The sequence below is a fragment of the Balaenoptera acutorostrata genome, chromosome 16, assembly GCF_949987535.1.
Source record: "Balaenoptera acutorostrata chromosome 16, mBalAcu1.1, whole genome shotgun sequence".
NCBI lineage: Eukaryota > Metazoa > Chordata > Mammalia > Artiodactyla > Balaenopteridae > Balaenoptera > Balaenoptera acutorostrata.
Genome location: NC_080079.1, coordinates 51,757,216 through 51,774,465, shown reverse-complemented (window position 1 = coordinate 51,774,465; position 17,250 = coordinate 51,757,216). Strand labels below are relative to the sequence as shown.

Below are 17,250 nucleotides of genomic sequence, written 5' to 3'. Positions count from 1 at the left end.
TTTGGATTGAAAATCCGAAGGATTTCAAAATAATGGTTTGGTTACAGTTCTCTGCACACTGGGCCACCTGGCCAGAGAGAGGCCACATTGCAGGAAATGCATCTCCCTCCACAGCGGCTGATTGCAGAACACCACTTGGCTGATGGTTGCGTTGAGACTGCGCACTGGGCAGAAAAGCTCTGAAATAGCCTCTTTCTTCCCTGGACTCTGTTTCCTAGATCTGAGGAGCAGGACCTGCTCCCATCACCTAAGTGCATTGCTGTGTGCTTTTAAACTCTACATGCCTGCGCCTGCAATGGTGAGTGTGTGTGCATGGACCTCAGTGTCCATGCATGAGCATGTGTATATGTGTACGTGTGCCCGTGTACCCTTATTGTGTTTGTTGATAAGTCTCAGTGTGTTGGTGGCTATTTTGTTTCCCTCTGAGCTTGGATACCTGGTTGTCCCTAGCAACTGTATGCTTGAATCTGCCAGCAACTGAGCCCTCCCAGAGACACATTTGATTGCTCACCCTGGTGCTCCCTCTTCCAGATCCTGGCCATTGACCATTGCAAATTTCTGTAGCAGGAGTTTTTTTCTTGCTGTGGAGAGACCCTCTCCTTTCTCTGGAGCTCAGCACCCAATATCAAGTTCAGAGGTGAAAATGAAAGCTAGAGGGAGGGTCTGATATCATTGACAATTGTCCCTTCCTCCCTTATAGGAGGTATTAGCTTACCTGATTTATCTGGAACGTGTGCACTTCTCTCATAAATAATCCCTCTGACTATATACCAACGGGAGGGAAAAAAAGACAGTAATTAAAGTTATTGGCACAGGAAATTGTTACCTATCTGAAGTTTCCTGGTATGAACGGTAAGAGCAATAAGGATCGAGCATAATTTCATTTATTAAAAGCAACTAATGGTATGAAATAAAATAATATTTTAGATGTAAAACATGTCACATTAGGAACAGAAATTCTGTCTCTTTTATTGTGTTCATAACCAGGGAAGGTCAGTTAAAATATTTTGAAATTTTATCTAATCTTGTGTTGCCAAAGCTAGGAGAGCAAAACAAAGCTTTTGTTAAGACATAGATGCTAATTCATGAGCGCTCACCTGTGGGAGTGAAAGGTGAGTTTCTCTAGAAAGTTTCCTGCAATGAAGGCAGAGGCCCGTGAGTAAGTAACCCCTTAGTCTTGGAAGCATATTGTCACACAGAGAGCCAGGTTCTCCATGGGACCTTGCCCACCCCTATGATGATAAAATGAGAAGGCATAGACCAGAGGAACGGAATATTCCTTCCATGTGATCATGTGGTCAGTGGTCAGTGGTCTTTTCTTCCTTTATGTGTCAGTGGTCAGTGGTCTTTTCTTTAGGGTCAGTGGTCTTTTCTTTAGGGTCAGTGGTCTTTTCTTCCTTGATGTGTCCTTTGTCTTCTTTCAGCGCTTGAAAAGACAAGATTAAACATGGAATTCATTTCACCTTGGCAAGATTTAGAAGGATCTAGAATTTAGGAACTGGGCAGCTTTTTCTTAAGAAAACAGAACCCTTTGGGATTCCTGTCCAGATCCATCTGTCTGTCCAGATGACCTGGGAATGCCTGAGGGTTCTCTGCCTCCCCACTCCCAGCCTTTGGAGCCTGCACCCAACATTGGAGAAGCCTCTCATTGGTGCGGGGATAGAAGGGCAAGGGCCTTTCAGTGCCTAAGAGTTGAAAACTTGATCATGAAGACCAAACTCCTCAGGTCAGTCCTCTTTGGCCCAAGTCTGGCAGTGGAGCTGTTTCTCCTGCAAAGGCCTAAAAGTCAGAGGGGAACCTTGTGATGCAAAAGATAGGTCTGGAGAGCATATGAATCTGGAGGTCCAGGGCCCAGGCTGGTGATCCTGGGGCCATAGAGATGACTGGGCATATGGATGTTCACTGGAAAATGGTACCCACAGACCCTCTGAGGGCCAAATATTGAGAAGCCAAGCTGTGGGCCCTCAAAGAATGACAGACCCTTAGCCCTAAGGCCAAAGCACAAGGAAGCAACTTCTCCAAGGTCAGAGTGGATGTAGAGATGAGAGAAGAAACAAAGGCACCCAACTCTTAAAAGGATGTTCATTCCACAAGGCCATGGGAACACTTCCCTATGGAGTGTGGCCCAATTTTCTCCAAGGAGTTTCCCAAGAAATCACATATCACAGGAAGCTGTTAGGTTAACCAAAGATTAAGATGACTTCTCAGCCTGCTCTCACATTGCTCCCCAGTCGGTGTGAGGGTGCTATGTATACACACTGGGTGAGGAGGGCATGCCTCCACCCCTAGGCGTGTCTGAGACCCACTTGGCCAACGAAGTTTCACTCACAACAGTCCACGCCAATCGGACAGAATCCAGCTGCTGCCCAGGAACAAGCAGATAGCATTCCTTCCCCCACAGAAGAAGAGGATAGGGAGCAAAGTCAAGTTTTATTATTAAACAACTTTAATCCAAATGCTGATTATTATTTGCAGTGTCTGAAGGCACAAAATATACCTAAAATGTATGGAATAGTCTAAACAGAGTTATAAATCCAAAGAGCAAAGCGTGAAAAAAAGATACATTCTGAGCTGACACAGAAATCTGAGTTGGGAAGAATTTTTTTCTAGATAATTTGCTTGGATATCAATCATTTCCCCTCATGCCAAGGATAGGAAATTTTAAAAAATAACATAAACATGGCGAAGAATAACACCATGAGGTGTTAATATTTTTTTATCAGCAAAATACCTTTCCCTCAAAGATCCACTTGCTCTCATCCTCTCTCTCTCTCTCTCTCTCTCTCACACACACACACACACACACACACACACACACACGTCTCACCTCTCCCTGACACCCATTCAAAGCAAACTGTCCAAGAAGATACCCATGGTATACCCCAGAAGACAGGTCATTTCGGGGAGAAAAACAAAAACAAAAAATGAAAAAAACCAGACTTGGGTGTGAGATAAGGCAGTGAGACCAGAATTTGATTAAAAAAATAGAGAAATATATATATGAAAACTTGACCATCCAGGGCAGGACCCTTCAAAGTGCTGATGGAAAGAAAATGAAGCCCGTCCTCCCTCAGGGTAACCATTGCCCACCTAAGCTTCCCCATGTGCGTGCACCCAGGTCTGGGCTCTACACGCTGTGATTGGCAAAGTGTCAGTGGATCTCCTTGGTAGCATGAATATCAGGCCATTCTCAGAATCCACAGATAAATAACATAATTATAAACACTGTCCTCCCCAGAGTGTTTTTAGCTGACTGTGTGATGCAGCCGCTCCTTACTGCTCAATCATGCCACGCGGGACTTTGGGAAAGAAATCAATCCCAAGCTAGTTATCACCCTCATAACTACATCTCTGGAGTAACTCCACAGTGCTATAGGAGAGGCAATCAGTAGGACTTTGTATTTCTCCACGACCACAGATCCGAGCTCTTAGCCCCCTGATTGCTGCTGGGAGAGGGAGCCCCACCCTTTTTGGTGCCAGATGTAGGCTGCGTTCACCACATTCTGGCAGGTTAGGAAAGCAGAATCACCTTCGTCTTCAGAAGAAGAGCTTGAAGGTGCAGCTCACAGTACTCGAATTACTCTGCCCCTAGTGTTTTGCTTTGTTTTTGTTTTTTCCCTCTCTGGTTCTCTAGTTTAATTGCCCCAAAAAGGGCAATGGAGGGAGGCAGGGCTGTCAGGTTGTCTTCGGCTTAAGAAACAGAGTTTCCTAGCAGGTTCACCAGCTCAAGGATAGGCCTGTGGATCTCAGAGACTATATGATGCCATCAGCCAGGAGGGCCCCTGCTATGGGCTACATCACAGCTTGAGGGTTTCTGGTCTGGAGAAGGTGGCAAAGCAGGGTATGAGGGCTCATGCTGGGTTCCGGCCCTGTTTGGCAGACTGCCTGCAGTGTTTAAGACCCAGAGACATTCTTTTACTTTTGGGGCTACTTCCCTGGGGGCTGGGAATTACTTGTCTCCACATCACACACAGTTACGCTGTTCTTTCTCTCAGAGCCGAGGCTTCCTCTTACCTGAACCAACATGATCCCTTTGATCTACTCTGGGCACTCCCATCACCTACAGCACTGGTCTGCTCACCTGGCGTACCTCCCTCCACTCCTCCAACAGGATCCTTTTACCTGAAACCACGGGTCTCACATCCAAGGGAATATTCTCCCCCTACCTGGCTTCTCATCCCCCCACCTCACCTGGTCCACACATCACACCTCACATCTCCCTATCCCCACAGACAAGGCCAAGCCCACCTCTGCCCAGTCTCCAGAGGAAATGATGGGACCTACCCTCCTTCTACCAGATTCCATCACTTGTTGATTCTTCCAATTAGGAAAAGAAAGTAAAAAACAAGACCAACAGGATAACCCTAGAGCATGTCGGCCTCAGAGCCCTCAGAGTCGGTTGCATTGGCCTGGGTGCTTCTCCTGGGTCCACAGCACACCGTGACATGCAGTGGGGTGACCAACAGGACTGTCCTGTGTCCCGGGAGCCTCCTCAGTCCCAGGCTGACTGGCACAGTTGATCACCCTACAGCACAGGGACCCAGGGGTCGGACCAGCACTGACTTGAGGCTCACCTTTTATCTACCCGAGAGGACTAAGGGGAACCAAGGGCCAGGAGCAGAGAAACATGGCAGGAAACCATGGGACAGGGCAGCAAGCAGCAATTGGGGCTCCTCTAAAGGGACCGGCTGCTTACCTTCCGCTCTCCGCCAGCAGGGGACGTCCTTATCTGATCGCCCCTCCTGCCCTCGCCCTCAGAAAGGCCCAGGAACAGGGGGCTTCTTTGGCACTTCAGAATGATCACAAGTAATTTGCCTTTTTATTCATATAGAACAAAATTTACAAAGTCATTCATACAGTTTTTGTGTTTTTTTTTTTTTACTGACTTTGAAAATTGGGAATATTCAAAATACACTTTTACCCCACTCCATTCTGTCATTATTTACACATATATACAAGAAAAATGAAAGAGTCTCTGTGTGTGTGTGCACGTGTGTGTGTGGTTTATGTTGTTTTCTGGTATTAAAAAGCTCTGCTGGTCGGGTGGGTGGATGGGTGGGCAGGAGGGCAGGCGGTGCGATCAGATGGAGGTGCCGTGGGAGGTGTCCAAGGCCTCCGGAAGGACGCCTCCAGGCACGGGCTGGAAGGACATGGGGATGGGGGTCTTCACGGGGCTCTGGCGGAACAGCCCCCCGTTGGGCGACCTGTGTTTGCACTGCATGGAGGGCATGGTGGCCGAACTGCTCAGTGGCAGAGGCAGGTTGCTGCTGGGCCCTGACGAGAGTGTCCGGCTGGCGCCGTGGCTGCTTTGCTCCGGCAAGAAGGTGCTGACCGAGAGCTGCGTGTTCTGATACTCCCGCGCCGGCTCCAAGGCCTGGCTGGGAGCCAGGCCCCCCATCTCCAGGGCCGAGAGCTCAATGGACGCTGGGGAAATCTGCTTGTGAGCAATGTCTTCATCCATTAGACTGTTCATGCGCCGATGGACCTGCTCCAGATTCACTTCTTTGTCCTGCAGGGAGAGCACAGGAGGGTCAGGCCAAGCCCTAACAGGAGCCCCAACTGGCTTTCTGAAAACTCTGGGAGGCTGGAGACCCCAGGCCTGTTCAGCCTGCTGGGCAGTGGGTGAGCATGCCTCCAGTTCTCCCACCTCCCCTCAACTGCATGGCCAGCTCTGTTACCTGGGGTACCAGTAGCCTGGGACACTGCCCCCAGGTAGCAAAGACCCAGCAAGCAGGACTTGGCAGCATCTGCCACCCGCCCCCACCCCCCCGCCCGCGCTCTGCTTAGAACGACTGTCACACCCAGAGGCAAGCCTTGGGAGAAGATGCTTTGAACAACGGGCAGAAACAGCAGCAGGAGTCCCATGGGAATAAAAGGGAATGGTCCTTGAGCTCCTAACGTGCCCCATGGATTTGCCATCTAGTGCTCATAATGCTCAAAAGACCTGGTGGGATCAACCCCATCTTACGCAAAAGGAGGCTTGGGTTCAGGAAGGTCGATGGCCTCCCAGATTCATAACCTCAGTGAGTGGCACAGGCAGCACAGGAAGCCTGGAGCATTCAAAATCTCCAGAGATGCCAGGGAGGGGGCATGTCCCCGTCTGGAGTCTCACGGGGCTGGGGTCCTGGATGAGGATGGGGGGTGGGATGGTGAGGGAAGAGACTTCCCAGGGGTCAGCTGACTTTTCTGGTATCATGAGGGTTTGAGGCTGCCAAGATAGGTGACCCTCACACACCTGACTCTTTCTCCATATGGTGAACGGCGTCAAGGAAATTGTTTTGTTTGTTCAATTATCTATTTGCTTAAGAAAAGAAGCAGAACAAATATCACTGATATTTTGTCTACAGTGTCAGAATAAATCAAAGAGGCCAAACTACTTGAAAGCTCCTTAAAGAAAAAGACCACGTAATCTACTTCCTCAGTTTCTCCCCAGTGACCTGGGGTACAAAACCAGGTGTCCATGGAAGAGCCAGGCCCGCCCCTCAGTGAGGTGTCAGAAGTTGCAGACCTATTTTCAGGAGTATTAGTGCGGATGTGCCAGGCAAGGTTATTCCCACTGCCTATGCTTCCCTGTTGTCAAACTGCATGAGCAATACCAAGTCAAAGCTCTGCTCCAAGACGCAGCATCACAGGCTGTCTGATGTCAACATCCGTATAGCAGAGAGAAACCTGTCCCCTGCCCACCTTGTAGGGTTGTTAGGAATATCACAAGATGTAAAAGCCCTGAATGTACTTTCAAAAGAAAAAAGAAGGAGACACACAAATCCAAGGGCCATTCCAGTGGCTGCTTTGGGCTCCTCTGAGGCTAGTGGGAGAGGATATTCCCCAGGAAGAGGCAACCCTAAATAACTGGCGTGAGCTCCCCTCTCATAGGAGAGTACATGGGGTTGGTTAAGTTTCATCCCATTAAGTCTCATCCCAGCCTTTCTCAGCAAGGAAGCTGTCTCTGCAGACCACTCCATGCTCCCAATGCACCCTGGCATGGAGAAGGCAGGACCACTGCTCTCTCCACAACTTTGTTGAGTTCATGACTAGCACACAGGGCTTCGCTTCTGGCGGGACACCTGCTATCTTCCCCAGAACCTTTCCCAGAACAAGAAGACTGACAATACCCACACAACGAGGAACTCATTTGAGGCCAAGAGGAAACCTGAGGATAAGAAATCCAACTGGTTTGAGGGCGGAAGGCACTATGGGGAGTGGGTCATGTCATAATGGAAGCCACATCAGAAATCATTGACATGGCCCCATGGGCAGAGCCAAGCTGCCAGTGATCTGAAGCCCCAGCTCAGCAGAGCTCAGCTCACCGTTGCTGGGAGACTAGCTCCAAGTTAGGGACACCTCTGGGTGGCAAGTATGACGGGTGAAATTAGGGGAAGTGGCTAGAGAGTACCAGGCCTTTACTTAGACTAAACATGGTGCATATAATGTCTTTCACTGGCTCCTTCAACAGTTTGTAAAATGTTTAGCAAACTAAATCCAAGTTCTCTTCTTAATTATGTTACAGCATGGTTGATCCAGCTCTGTGCAACCTTGCTCTTTTCCCTGTATCATTTATATGCTTTGTTTCTATTCTTGAATATTAAACTATTTTTAATCGTTGTTAAACTGTTATATTAGGCACTGGCTGTTTTACTGCTATCAAGCATCAATTCTACCTTCCCAAGAAGACCATGATTTATTTTCCTTGGGGGAATCACTTTTTCCCCACTGGATACCAGTTTGGCAGTGCCCTGCCTACCTGTAGCCAAAAGGCAGGACCATGACCCAGGTAAGGACAAGAGAACTGGATCTGAATCCTGAACAAAGAGATAAAAGAGATAGAAGATGGTTGACGGTCCATCCACGACAACGGTAGTGCTTCAAGAAACTTTCTACTCTGTGACCACCTCCTCGATTTTGCCTCCCAGCCCTCCAAACAAGCCTTGACTTCTGCCCATCACCCATCATGCTTCTCCAGCCTTCTCATGGCTGCTGTGAGCTCCTGATAAGCTTCTGATGCACTGTTTCATGTATGTCAGCCAAAGTCAGTGCCACAGCTGTGTTGGTAAATATTTGTATCTATGGGCTATTTTCATTTCAAAATACATGAAGGGCAGAAGACAGGTACCAGAAAGCCTGGAAGCTGGAGAAATTGAAGGAGAATTTCAGACACTTTTGGAGCTTAATAATATAAACTTCCCTTCTCCTTTGCATCCAGCCAAGCTCGAAGAGTAGACAAGCCAAGGGCTGGCAGAGCCTTTAGCCTTAAGGAAAACTGATGACCCAGTGAGTGGTCCTGGGATCACTGGAAGAACTAGTTAGTTGCATAATCTTGCCTTTTTCTCCTTTCTATTTTCTTTTCAGGGCTGTAAGAATCCTCTTGAGGATAGAAATAAGTAGTAAGAGTAGACTAATTTGGAGTGGGAGGTGAGTGTCTTGGTCCCAGCTGTGTTCACTCTGGATTCTGGCAGTTAAAGGAGAGGGCTTGGCCCCCTTTTCCATGGTCAATGGAACACTTGGCCAGGACAAGTGTTCAGATGCTCCCTGTGTTTTGGGGGTCGACAGGTAGAGAATGAGAACTTCCTGCCAAAGAAGGCCAGAGGGAGACAGAGAGTTGAGAGTGGGAGCAAAGTGAAAGGAGCCCTCTTACCTAAAGCCAGGGAAACAGACATAAGGAAAGCTTTGTGGGAAGACCAACCAACCAAAATCTTCTGTAGAAATGGGAGCAAAAGAGGTCACCCTTCTGATGAAATCCTTCACCAGTGAAGGACAAGGGAGAGGAGGTTTGGGGGCAGTATTATAAAAGTGATAGGGCACAGGCATAATTATATCATAATCTAGCATAAATATCACAGCTCTGAGGGGTTGACCAGGTAATATCAAAGCATCTAGAATAAAGACCAGCCCAGAGTGTGGATGTGGAGACAATCCGATACCCTAGAGTGAGGATTTTTGGAGGAAAGAACTTGAATAAATAGCGGGTTTTTGGTGTTTTTTTCTGTTTTTTTTTAACATCTTTTTTTTCCACTTATTATTAGCACTTGACATGAGGTGGAGAAGAAGGAGGATGAAATTTGGAGCCAAAGCTTGAGATGTGAGTCTGGCTTCTGCTAAGACACATAATCTATCTGGGCCTCCATTCTCTCCCCTATAACATGGCAGTTGTACTAAAATCTGCTTCCTAGGAGCCGGGTAAAGATCAGGGAAGATGGTGAATATAAAAGCAAATGTTGTGATAATTGTACAAATATTTAACAATGTTAATAATATTTGCTGCTATTGATAAGAATGAAAAATATTTCCCTAATCTTGTATACCCGACTCCTGAGGCCTTTCTAAGATGGGTTTCTTTTTTATTTTTATTGTATCATTCCCTATGTCATTTAAAAAAAATTTTATTGTAATTTTTTATATAGCAGGTTCTTATTAGTTAACTATTTTATACATATTAGTGTATATATGTCAATCCCAATCTCCCAATTCATCACACCACCACCCCGCCGCCACTTTCCCCCCTTGGTGTCCATATGTTTGTTCTCTACATCCATGTCTCTATTTCTGCCTTGCAAACCAGTTCATTGGTACCATTTTTCTAGATTCCACATATATGAGTTAATATACGATATTTGTTTTTCTCTTTCTGACTTACTTCACTCTGTATGACAGTCTCGGTCCATCCACGTCTCTACAAATGACCCAATTTCGTTCCTTTTTAGGCTGAGTAATATTCCATTGTATATATGTACCACATCTTCTTTATCTATTCGTCTGTCAATGGACATTTAGGTTGCTTCCATGACCTGGCTATTGTAAATAGTGCTGCAATGAATATTATGGTGCATGTGGCTTTTTGAATTGTGGTTTTCTCTGGGTATATGCCCAGGAGTGGGATTGCTGGGTCATATAGTAATTCTATTTTTAGTTTTTTAAGGAACCTCCATACTGTCCTCCATAGTGGCTGTATCAATATACATTCCCACCAACAGTGCAAGAGGGTTCCCTTTTCTCCACACCCTCTCCAGCATTTGTTGTGTGTAGATTTTCTGATGACGCCCATTCTAACTGGTGTGAGGTGATACCTCATTGTAGTTTTGATTTGCATTTCTCTAATAATTAGTGATGTTGAGCAGCTTTTCATGTGCTTCTTGGCCATCTGTATGTCTTCTTTCGAGAAATGTCTATTTAGGTCTTCTGCCCATTTTTGGATTGGGTTGTTTTTTAATATTGAGCTGCATGAGCTGTTTATATATTTTGGAGATTAATCGTTTGTCCGTTGATTTGTTTGCAAATATTTTTTCCCATTCTGAGGGTTGTCTTTTCCTCTTGTTTGTAGTTTCCTTTGCTTTGCAAAAGATTTTGTTTCATTATGTCCCATTTGTTTATTTTTGATTTTATTTCCATTCCTCTAGGAAGTGGATCAAAAAAGATCTTGCTGTGATTATGTCAAAGAGTGTTCTTCCTATGTTTTCCTCTAAGAGTTTGATAGTGTCTGGTCTTACATTTTGAGTTTATTTTTGTGTATGGAGTTAGGGACTGTTCTAATTTCATTCTTTTACATGTAGCTGTCCAGTTTTCCCAGCACCACTTATTGAAGAGGCTGTCTTTTCTCCATTGTATATCCTTGCCTCCTTTGTCACAGATGAGTTGACCATAGGTGTGTGGTTTTATCTCTGGGCTTTCTATCCTGTTCCATTGATGTATCTCTCCATCTGTTGGTATCATCTTAAATTTCTTTCAACAGTGTCTTGTAGTTTTCTGCATACAGGTCTTTTGTCTCCCTAGGTAGGTTTATTCCTAGGTATTTTATTCTTTTTGTTGCAATGGTAAATGGGAGTGTTTCCTTAATTTCTCTTTCAGATTTTTCATCATTAGTGTATAGGAATGCAAGAGATTTCTGTGCATTAATTTTGTATCCTGCAACTTTACCAAATTCATTGATTAGCTCTAGTAGTTTTCTGGTGGCATCTTTAGGATTCTCTATGTATAGTATCATGTCATCTGCAAACAGTGACAGTTTTACTTCTTCTTTTCCAATTTGTATTCCTTTTATTTCTTTTTCTTCTCTGATTGCCATGGCTAGGACTTCCAAAACTATGTTGAATAATAGTGGTGAGAGTGGACATCCTTGTTTCGTTCCTGATCTTAGAGGAAATGCTATCAGTTTTTTACCATTGAGAATGATGTTTGCTGTGGGTTTGTCATATATAGCCTTTATTATGTTAAGGTAGGCTCCCTCTATGCCCACTTTCTGGAGAGTTTTTATCATAAATGGGTGTTGAATTTTGTCAAAAGCTTTTCTGCATCTATTGAGATGATCATATAGTTTTTATTCTTCAATTTGTTCATATGGTGTTATCACATTGATTGATTTGCATATATTGAAGAATCCTTGCATCCCTGGGATAAATCCCACTTGATCATGGTGTATAATCCTTTTAATGTGTTGTTGGATTCTGTTTGCTAGTATTTTGTTGAGGATTTTTGCATCTATATTCATCAGTGATATCAGTCTGTAATTTTCTTTTATTGTAGTATCTTTGTCTGGTTTTGGTATCAGAGTGATGGTGGCCTAATAGAATGAGTTTCGGAGTGATCCTTCCCCTGCAAGTTTTTGGAAGAGTTTGAGAAGGATGGGTGTTAGCTCTTCTCTAAATGTTTGATAGAATTCACCTGTGATGCCATCTGGTCCTGGACTTTTGTTTGCTGGAAACTTTTTAATCACAATTTCATTACTTGTGATTAGTCTCCTCATATTTTCTATTTCTTCCTGGTTCAGTCTTGGAAGGTTATACCTTTGTAAGAATTTGTCCATTTCTTCCAGGTTGTCCATTTTATTGGCATAGAGTTGCTTGTAGTAGTCTCTTATGATGCTTTGCATTTCTGTGGTGTCCGTTGTAATTTCTCCTTTTTCATTTCTAATTTTATTGATTTGAGTCCTCTCCCTCTTTTTCTTGATGAGTCTGGATAAAGGTTTATCAATTTTGTTTATCTTCTCAAAGAACCAGCTTTTAGTTTTATTGATCTTTGCTATTGTTTTCTTTGTTTCTATTTCATTTATTTCTGCTCTGATCTTTATGATTTCTTTCCTTCTGCTAACTTTGGATTTTGTGTGTTCTTCTTTCTCTAGTTCCTTCAGGTGTAAGGTTAGATTGTTTATTTGAGATTTTTCTTGTTCCTTGAGGTAGGCTTGTATTGCTATAAACTTCCCTCTTAGAACTGCTTTTGCTGCATCCCATAGGTTTTGGATCGTGTTTTCATTGTTATTTGTCTCTAGGTATTTTTTGATTTTCTCTTTGATTTTTTCAGTGACTTCTTGGTTATTTAGTAACGTATTGTTTAGCCTCCATGTTTTTTTTTGTTTTTTTTTTTTTACGTTTTTTTCCCTGTAATTGATATCTAGTCTCACAGAGTTGTGGTCAGAAAAGATGCTTGATATGATTTCAATTTTCTTAAATTTACCAAGGCTTGATTTGTAACCCAAGATGTGAATCCTGGAGAATGTTCCATGTGCACTTGAGAAGAAAGTGTAATCTGCTGTTTTTGGATGGAATGTCCTATAAATATCAGTTAAATCTATCTGGTCTATTGTGTCATTTAAAGCTTGTGTTAGCTTATTAATTTTCTGTCTGGATGTTCTGTCCACTGGTGTAAGGTGTTAGAGTCCCCCACAATTACTGTGTTACTGTCAATTTCCTCTTTTATAGCTGTTAGCATTTGCCTTATGTATTGAGGTGCTCCTATGTTGGGTGCATATTTATTTAAATTGTTATATCTTCTTCTTGGATTGATCCCTTGATCATTATGGAGTGTCCTTTCTTGTCTCTTGTAACATTCTTTATTTAAAGTCTATTTTATCTGATATGAGTATTGCTACTCCAGCTTTCTTTTGATTTCCATTTGCATGGAATATCTTTTTCCATCCCTTCACTTTCAGTCTGTATGTGTCCCTAGGTCTGAAGTGAGTCTCTTGTAGACAGCCTATAGACGGGTCTTGTTTTTGTATCCATTCAACAAGCCTGTGTCTTTTGGTTGGAGCATTTAATCCATTCACATTTAAGGTGATTATCGATATGCTGTTCCTATTACCATTTTCTAATTGTTTTGGGTTTGTTTTTGTAGGTCCTTTTCTTCTCTTGTGTTTCCCACTTAGAGAAGTTCCTTTAGCATTTGTTGTAGATCTGGTTTGGTGGTGCTGAATTCTCTTAGCTTTTGCTTGTCTGTAAAGCTTTTGATTTCTCCATCGAATCTGAATGAGATCCTTGCCAGGTATAGTAATCTTGGTTGTAGGTTCTTTCCTTTCATCATTTTAAATATATTGTGCCACTCCCTTCTGTCTTGTAGAGTTTCTGCTGAGAAATCAGCTGTTAACCTTATGGGAGTTCCCATGTATGTTATTTGTCATTTTTCCCTTTCTGCTTTTAATAATTTTTCTTTGTCTTTAATTTTTGTCAATTTGATGACTTGATTTGATTACTTCGTGGACTTGGGTGGCTATTTCCTTTCCCATGTTAGGGAAGTTTTCGACTATAATCTCTTCAAATATTTTCTCAGGTCCTCTCTCTCTTCTCCTTCTGGGACTCCTATAATGAGAATGTTGGTGCACTTAATGTCGTCCCAGAGGTCTCTTAGAGTGTCTTCATTTCTTTTCATTCTTTTTTATTCTGTTCCATGGCAGTGAATTCCACCATTCTGTCTTCCAGGTCCCTTCTCTGTTCTTCTGCCTTAGTTATTCTGCTATTGATTCCTTCTAGTGTATTTTTCATTTCTGTTATTATATTGTTCATCTCTGTTTGTTCTTTAATTCTTCTAGGTCTTTGTTCAATAATTCTTGCATCTTCTCAACCTTTTCCTCAATTATTTTTCCGAGGTCCTGGATCATCTTCACTATCGTTATTCTGAATTCTTTTTCTGGAAGGTTGCCTATCTCCACTTCATTTAGTTGTTTTTCGGGGGTTTCACCTTGTTCCTTCATCTGGTACATAGTCCTCTGCCTTTTCATTTTGTCTGTCTTTTTGTGAATGTGGTTTTCGTTCCACAGGCTGCAGGATTGTAGTTCTTCTTGCTTCTGCTGTCTGCCCTCTGGTGGATGAGGCTATCTAAGAGGCTTGTGCAAGCTTCCTGATGGGATGAACTGGGGATGGGTAGAGCTGGGTGTTGCTCTGGTGGGAAGAGCTCAGTAAAACTTTAATCTGCTTGTCTGCTAATGGGTGGGGCTGGGTTCCCTCCCTGTTGGTTGTTTGGCTGGAGGCAACCTAGCACTGGAGCCTACCCAGCTCTTTGGTGTGGTTAATGGTGGCCTCCAGGAGGGCTCACGCTAAGGAGTACTTCCCAGAACTTCCACTGCCAGTGTCCTTGTCCCTGTGGTTAGCCACAGCCACCCCCCACCTCTGCAGGAGACCCTCCAACACTAGAAGATAGGTCTAGTTCAGTCTCCTGTGGGGTCACTGCTCCCTCTTCTGAGTCCGGATGCACACACTACTTTGTGCGCGCCCTCCAAGAGTGGTGTCTCTGTTTCCCCTAGTCCTGTTGAATTCCTGCCATGAAATCCTTCTAGCCTTCAAAGTCTGATTCTCTGGGAATTCCTACTCCCGTTGCTGGAACCCCAGCTTGGGAAGCCTGACGTGGGGCTCAGAACCTTCACTCCAGGGGGTGGACTTCTGTGGTATAATTGTTGTCCAGTTTGTGAGTCACCCACCCAGTGGTTATGGGATTTGATTTTATTGTGACTGTGCCCCTCATACCGTGTCATTCCAGCTTCTCCTTTGTCTTTGGATGTGAGGTATCTTTTTTGGTGAGTTCCAGTGTCTTCCTGTCAATGATTGTCCAGCAGTTAGTTTTGATTCTGGTGTTCTCACAAGAGGGAGTGAGAGCACGTCCTACTCTGCCATCTTGAACCAATCTAAGATGGCTTTCTTAAGTGCAGTCTTTTCCCGAGACGGCTACCTGCTCTTCTCCGCCTGGAAGGCCTCTCTCTGACCTTTTCCTCCAATAAATAGCATTTTTAAATCCATATTTTTTTCTTGCCTCCAATTAAGGACAAGTGAATCAGTTCCAAGAAGGGCTGCAAAGCTGTGCAGTGGGTCTCAATTCATTAGCCTGTAACCTCTCCTCATCGGGACACAGAGAAAATGTCCATACCCACTGAACAAACTTTCCAAGGAGACCTTCCTACTCCAAATGGCAGTCAAGAAACCCATCCTCTCAACACCAGTGGGACCTCATTCTATTCAAAATCTATTACTGCTGGTCGATCCAACACAAAATCAAACCTGGGAAGAAGAGGGTGCCATTATGAGCTTCCTACATTGGTTGTTTAACTGCACAAGAAAATGAGTAGAACTAAGCCAAATACCTCCTTACCCTCCCTGAAAAACACATGCGGCCCATTTCTGAGTCTCCCAATATGTCCCATTAGGTGTCTGTTCAGGGGGCCAGAGCTGAAGTACAGAGGATTGGAAAAAACCACCTTCTTTGGAAACTCTGGAAACACTGTCTTCTTGGATCAGATTGAGCACACATCGAGTCATTTCTGGTGGCCCCCTGTCCAAGGAAATAGGAGGCAGACATAATCCACCTGCTCAAGGAAAGAGGCAGGAGTGATTTGAATAATTATGTATATTTTAGACAAAATGGGGCATTCTATTATGTTATGCAAATTCAAATAATGGACTTTTTTATGTGCACTACATCAGTTTACATCCTCATTATATCGAGGCTTCAGTGTTCAACCAGGTAATGACAGCTGTGGAAAGAAACTTGGAAGCTTGCTGCTGCATTCATTAATTTACTGTAAGTAACTGACCTAGTTAAACAGCCCTGAATATGACATAAAATTCATTGATGGCGTTTATCCATGAATCCGGCTGAATTCCAGTTCTGTGTTTCTTACCTCATATCAAACATGACAACATATGCACCAACAAAGGTTACTGGAGACCCTCTCCCAGCTATTGTCTTGCAGAGAAATAAAGTTCTGTAACTGAGCCTCTGTTCACCAACATGGAAATAAAACACTGTACTGGAAAACGGTAATTAACTAAACTATCATCTATGCAACAGCCGGTTCCAGGTGGGACTGATTAGAACTGACTTTGTTTGGAGTCCAATGGCTCCTACTTTAAGTTAGGCAGGAACAAAATGGAATGAGGGACTTCCCACCTGATGCGGATGGTTGTAGGAGGTGATCTTCTATTACTGCAGACCAACCAGGTAGTAAATAAGACTCAACTGGCTGGGAGACAACCATCAACGTGATCTTCTAAAGTGTTGCTCCAAAGAATTGCTCCAACCCAAAGAGCTGGGCTGGGGATCTGAGAGTAACAGCCGGGTATGAGCAAAGAAGCTGAACTTTAAGCCAATGAAGTGGTCTCAGGGGATGAGATGGGCAGTATTTCAGAAGATTAGAGAAAGAGTTCTGATGAGCTTATTTGCAGATTTTGTAGGGGCAGACAAGGAAAAGAGGGAGCTAACAGACACCTCCCATCATACGTGGCAGCAGCAGGTACACACGGGGTGTAGAGACTTGCTCACGGTTACACAATTCTATGGTAAGTGGAGCACCAGGATGAGAGCCCTTGTCTGCCCGGTTCCAAAACCTGAGCTCTTTTCCACTCATTTTCCCCTTGGCATGACGGTGTAGACCACTGGTTTTCATCCTTGACAGGATATCGGAAGCACATGGGGAGCGTCTAGAAATTACAGTTGTTCAGATCTGCCTAATATGACCCTTTGGGGAATGGAGCCCAAGCACCTGTATTTCTAAAAAGCTCCAGAATGAATCACCTCTGATGTGCAGCCAGAACTGAAAGCCATTGATCCAGCTGCAATAGTTCCACAACAATTTAACATTAATAACATTTTCTTTATAGGATCCTAGACTGGTTCATTCATTCGATAAACACTTTTGAGCTTCTACTACCAGAGGAGCTAATGTTCTTCGTGAAGCATCCATCTTGGTCCCTGGCACACAGAAGGTGCTCAATAGTTTATATTCATCACCCCTTAATGAGAGGTCCCACCGTTCCAGAAACTGAGCAAAGTGATAGGAATGCAGAGGTGGAGAAGAGCCAACAGACTCAAAGCAGAGATAGGCAGGTAAACCATTAGTGGCAATTTGGAATCCCACCCAACACTCAATCCTGAGTGTTTACACAGGGAGGTAAGAAGGCCCATGGAGATGAGCAAGGGAAGTTTTACAGAGCGGGGTGACGTCTGAGCTGGTTTTGAGATACACACTGGTGTATGGTAAGTGTTCAGTGTCTTCTTACT

The 17,250-nt window shown here is 44.1% G+C and overlaps 1 protein-coding gene across 4 annotated transcripts in view; it reads right to left on the bottom strand.

Moving 5' to 3' along the window:
- Positions 1-4,225: 4,225 nt before the first annotated feature.
- GRID1 (glutamate ionotropic receptor delta type subunit 1) overlaps positions 4,226-17,250 on the bottom strand; it is a 686,590-nt gene continuing 673,565 nt past the window's right edge. For 2 of the 4 annotated variants that reach the window (XM_057530323.1, XM_057530324.1), the window contains one exon: positions 4,226-5,509. In XM_057530323.1, the coding sequence (XP_057386306.1) occupies positions 5,081-5,509 (429 nt within the window). In that variant the 3' untranslated portion in view covers positions 4,226-5,080. The remainder of the gene's footprint in view (positions 5,510-17,250) is intronic. The other 2 variants (XM_057530325.1, XM_057530326.1) reach the window with 1 other exon arrangement.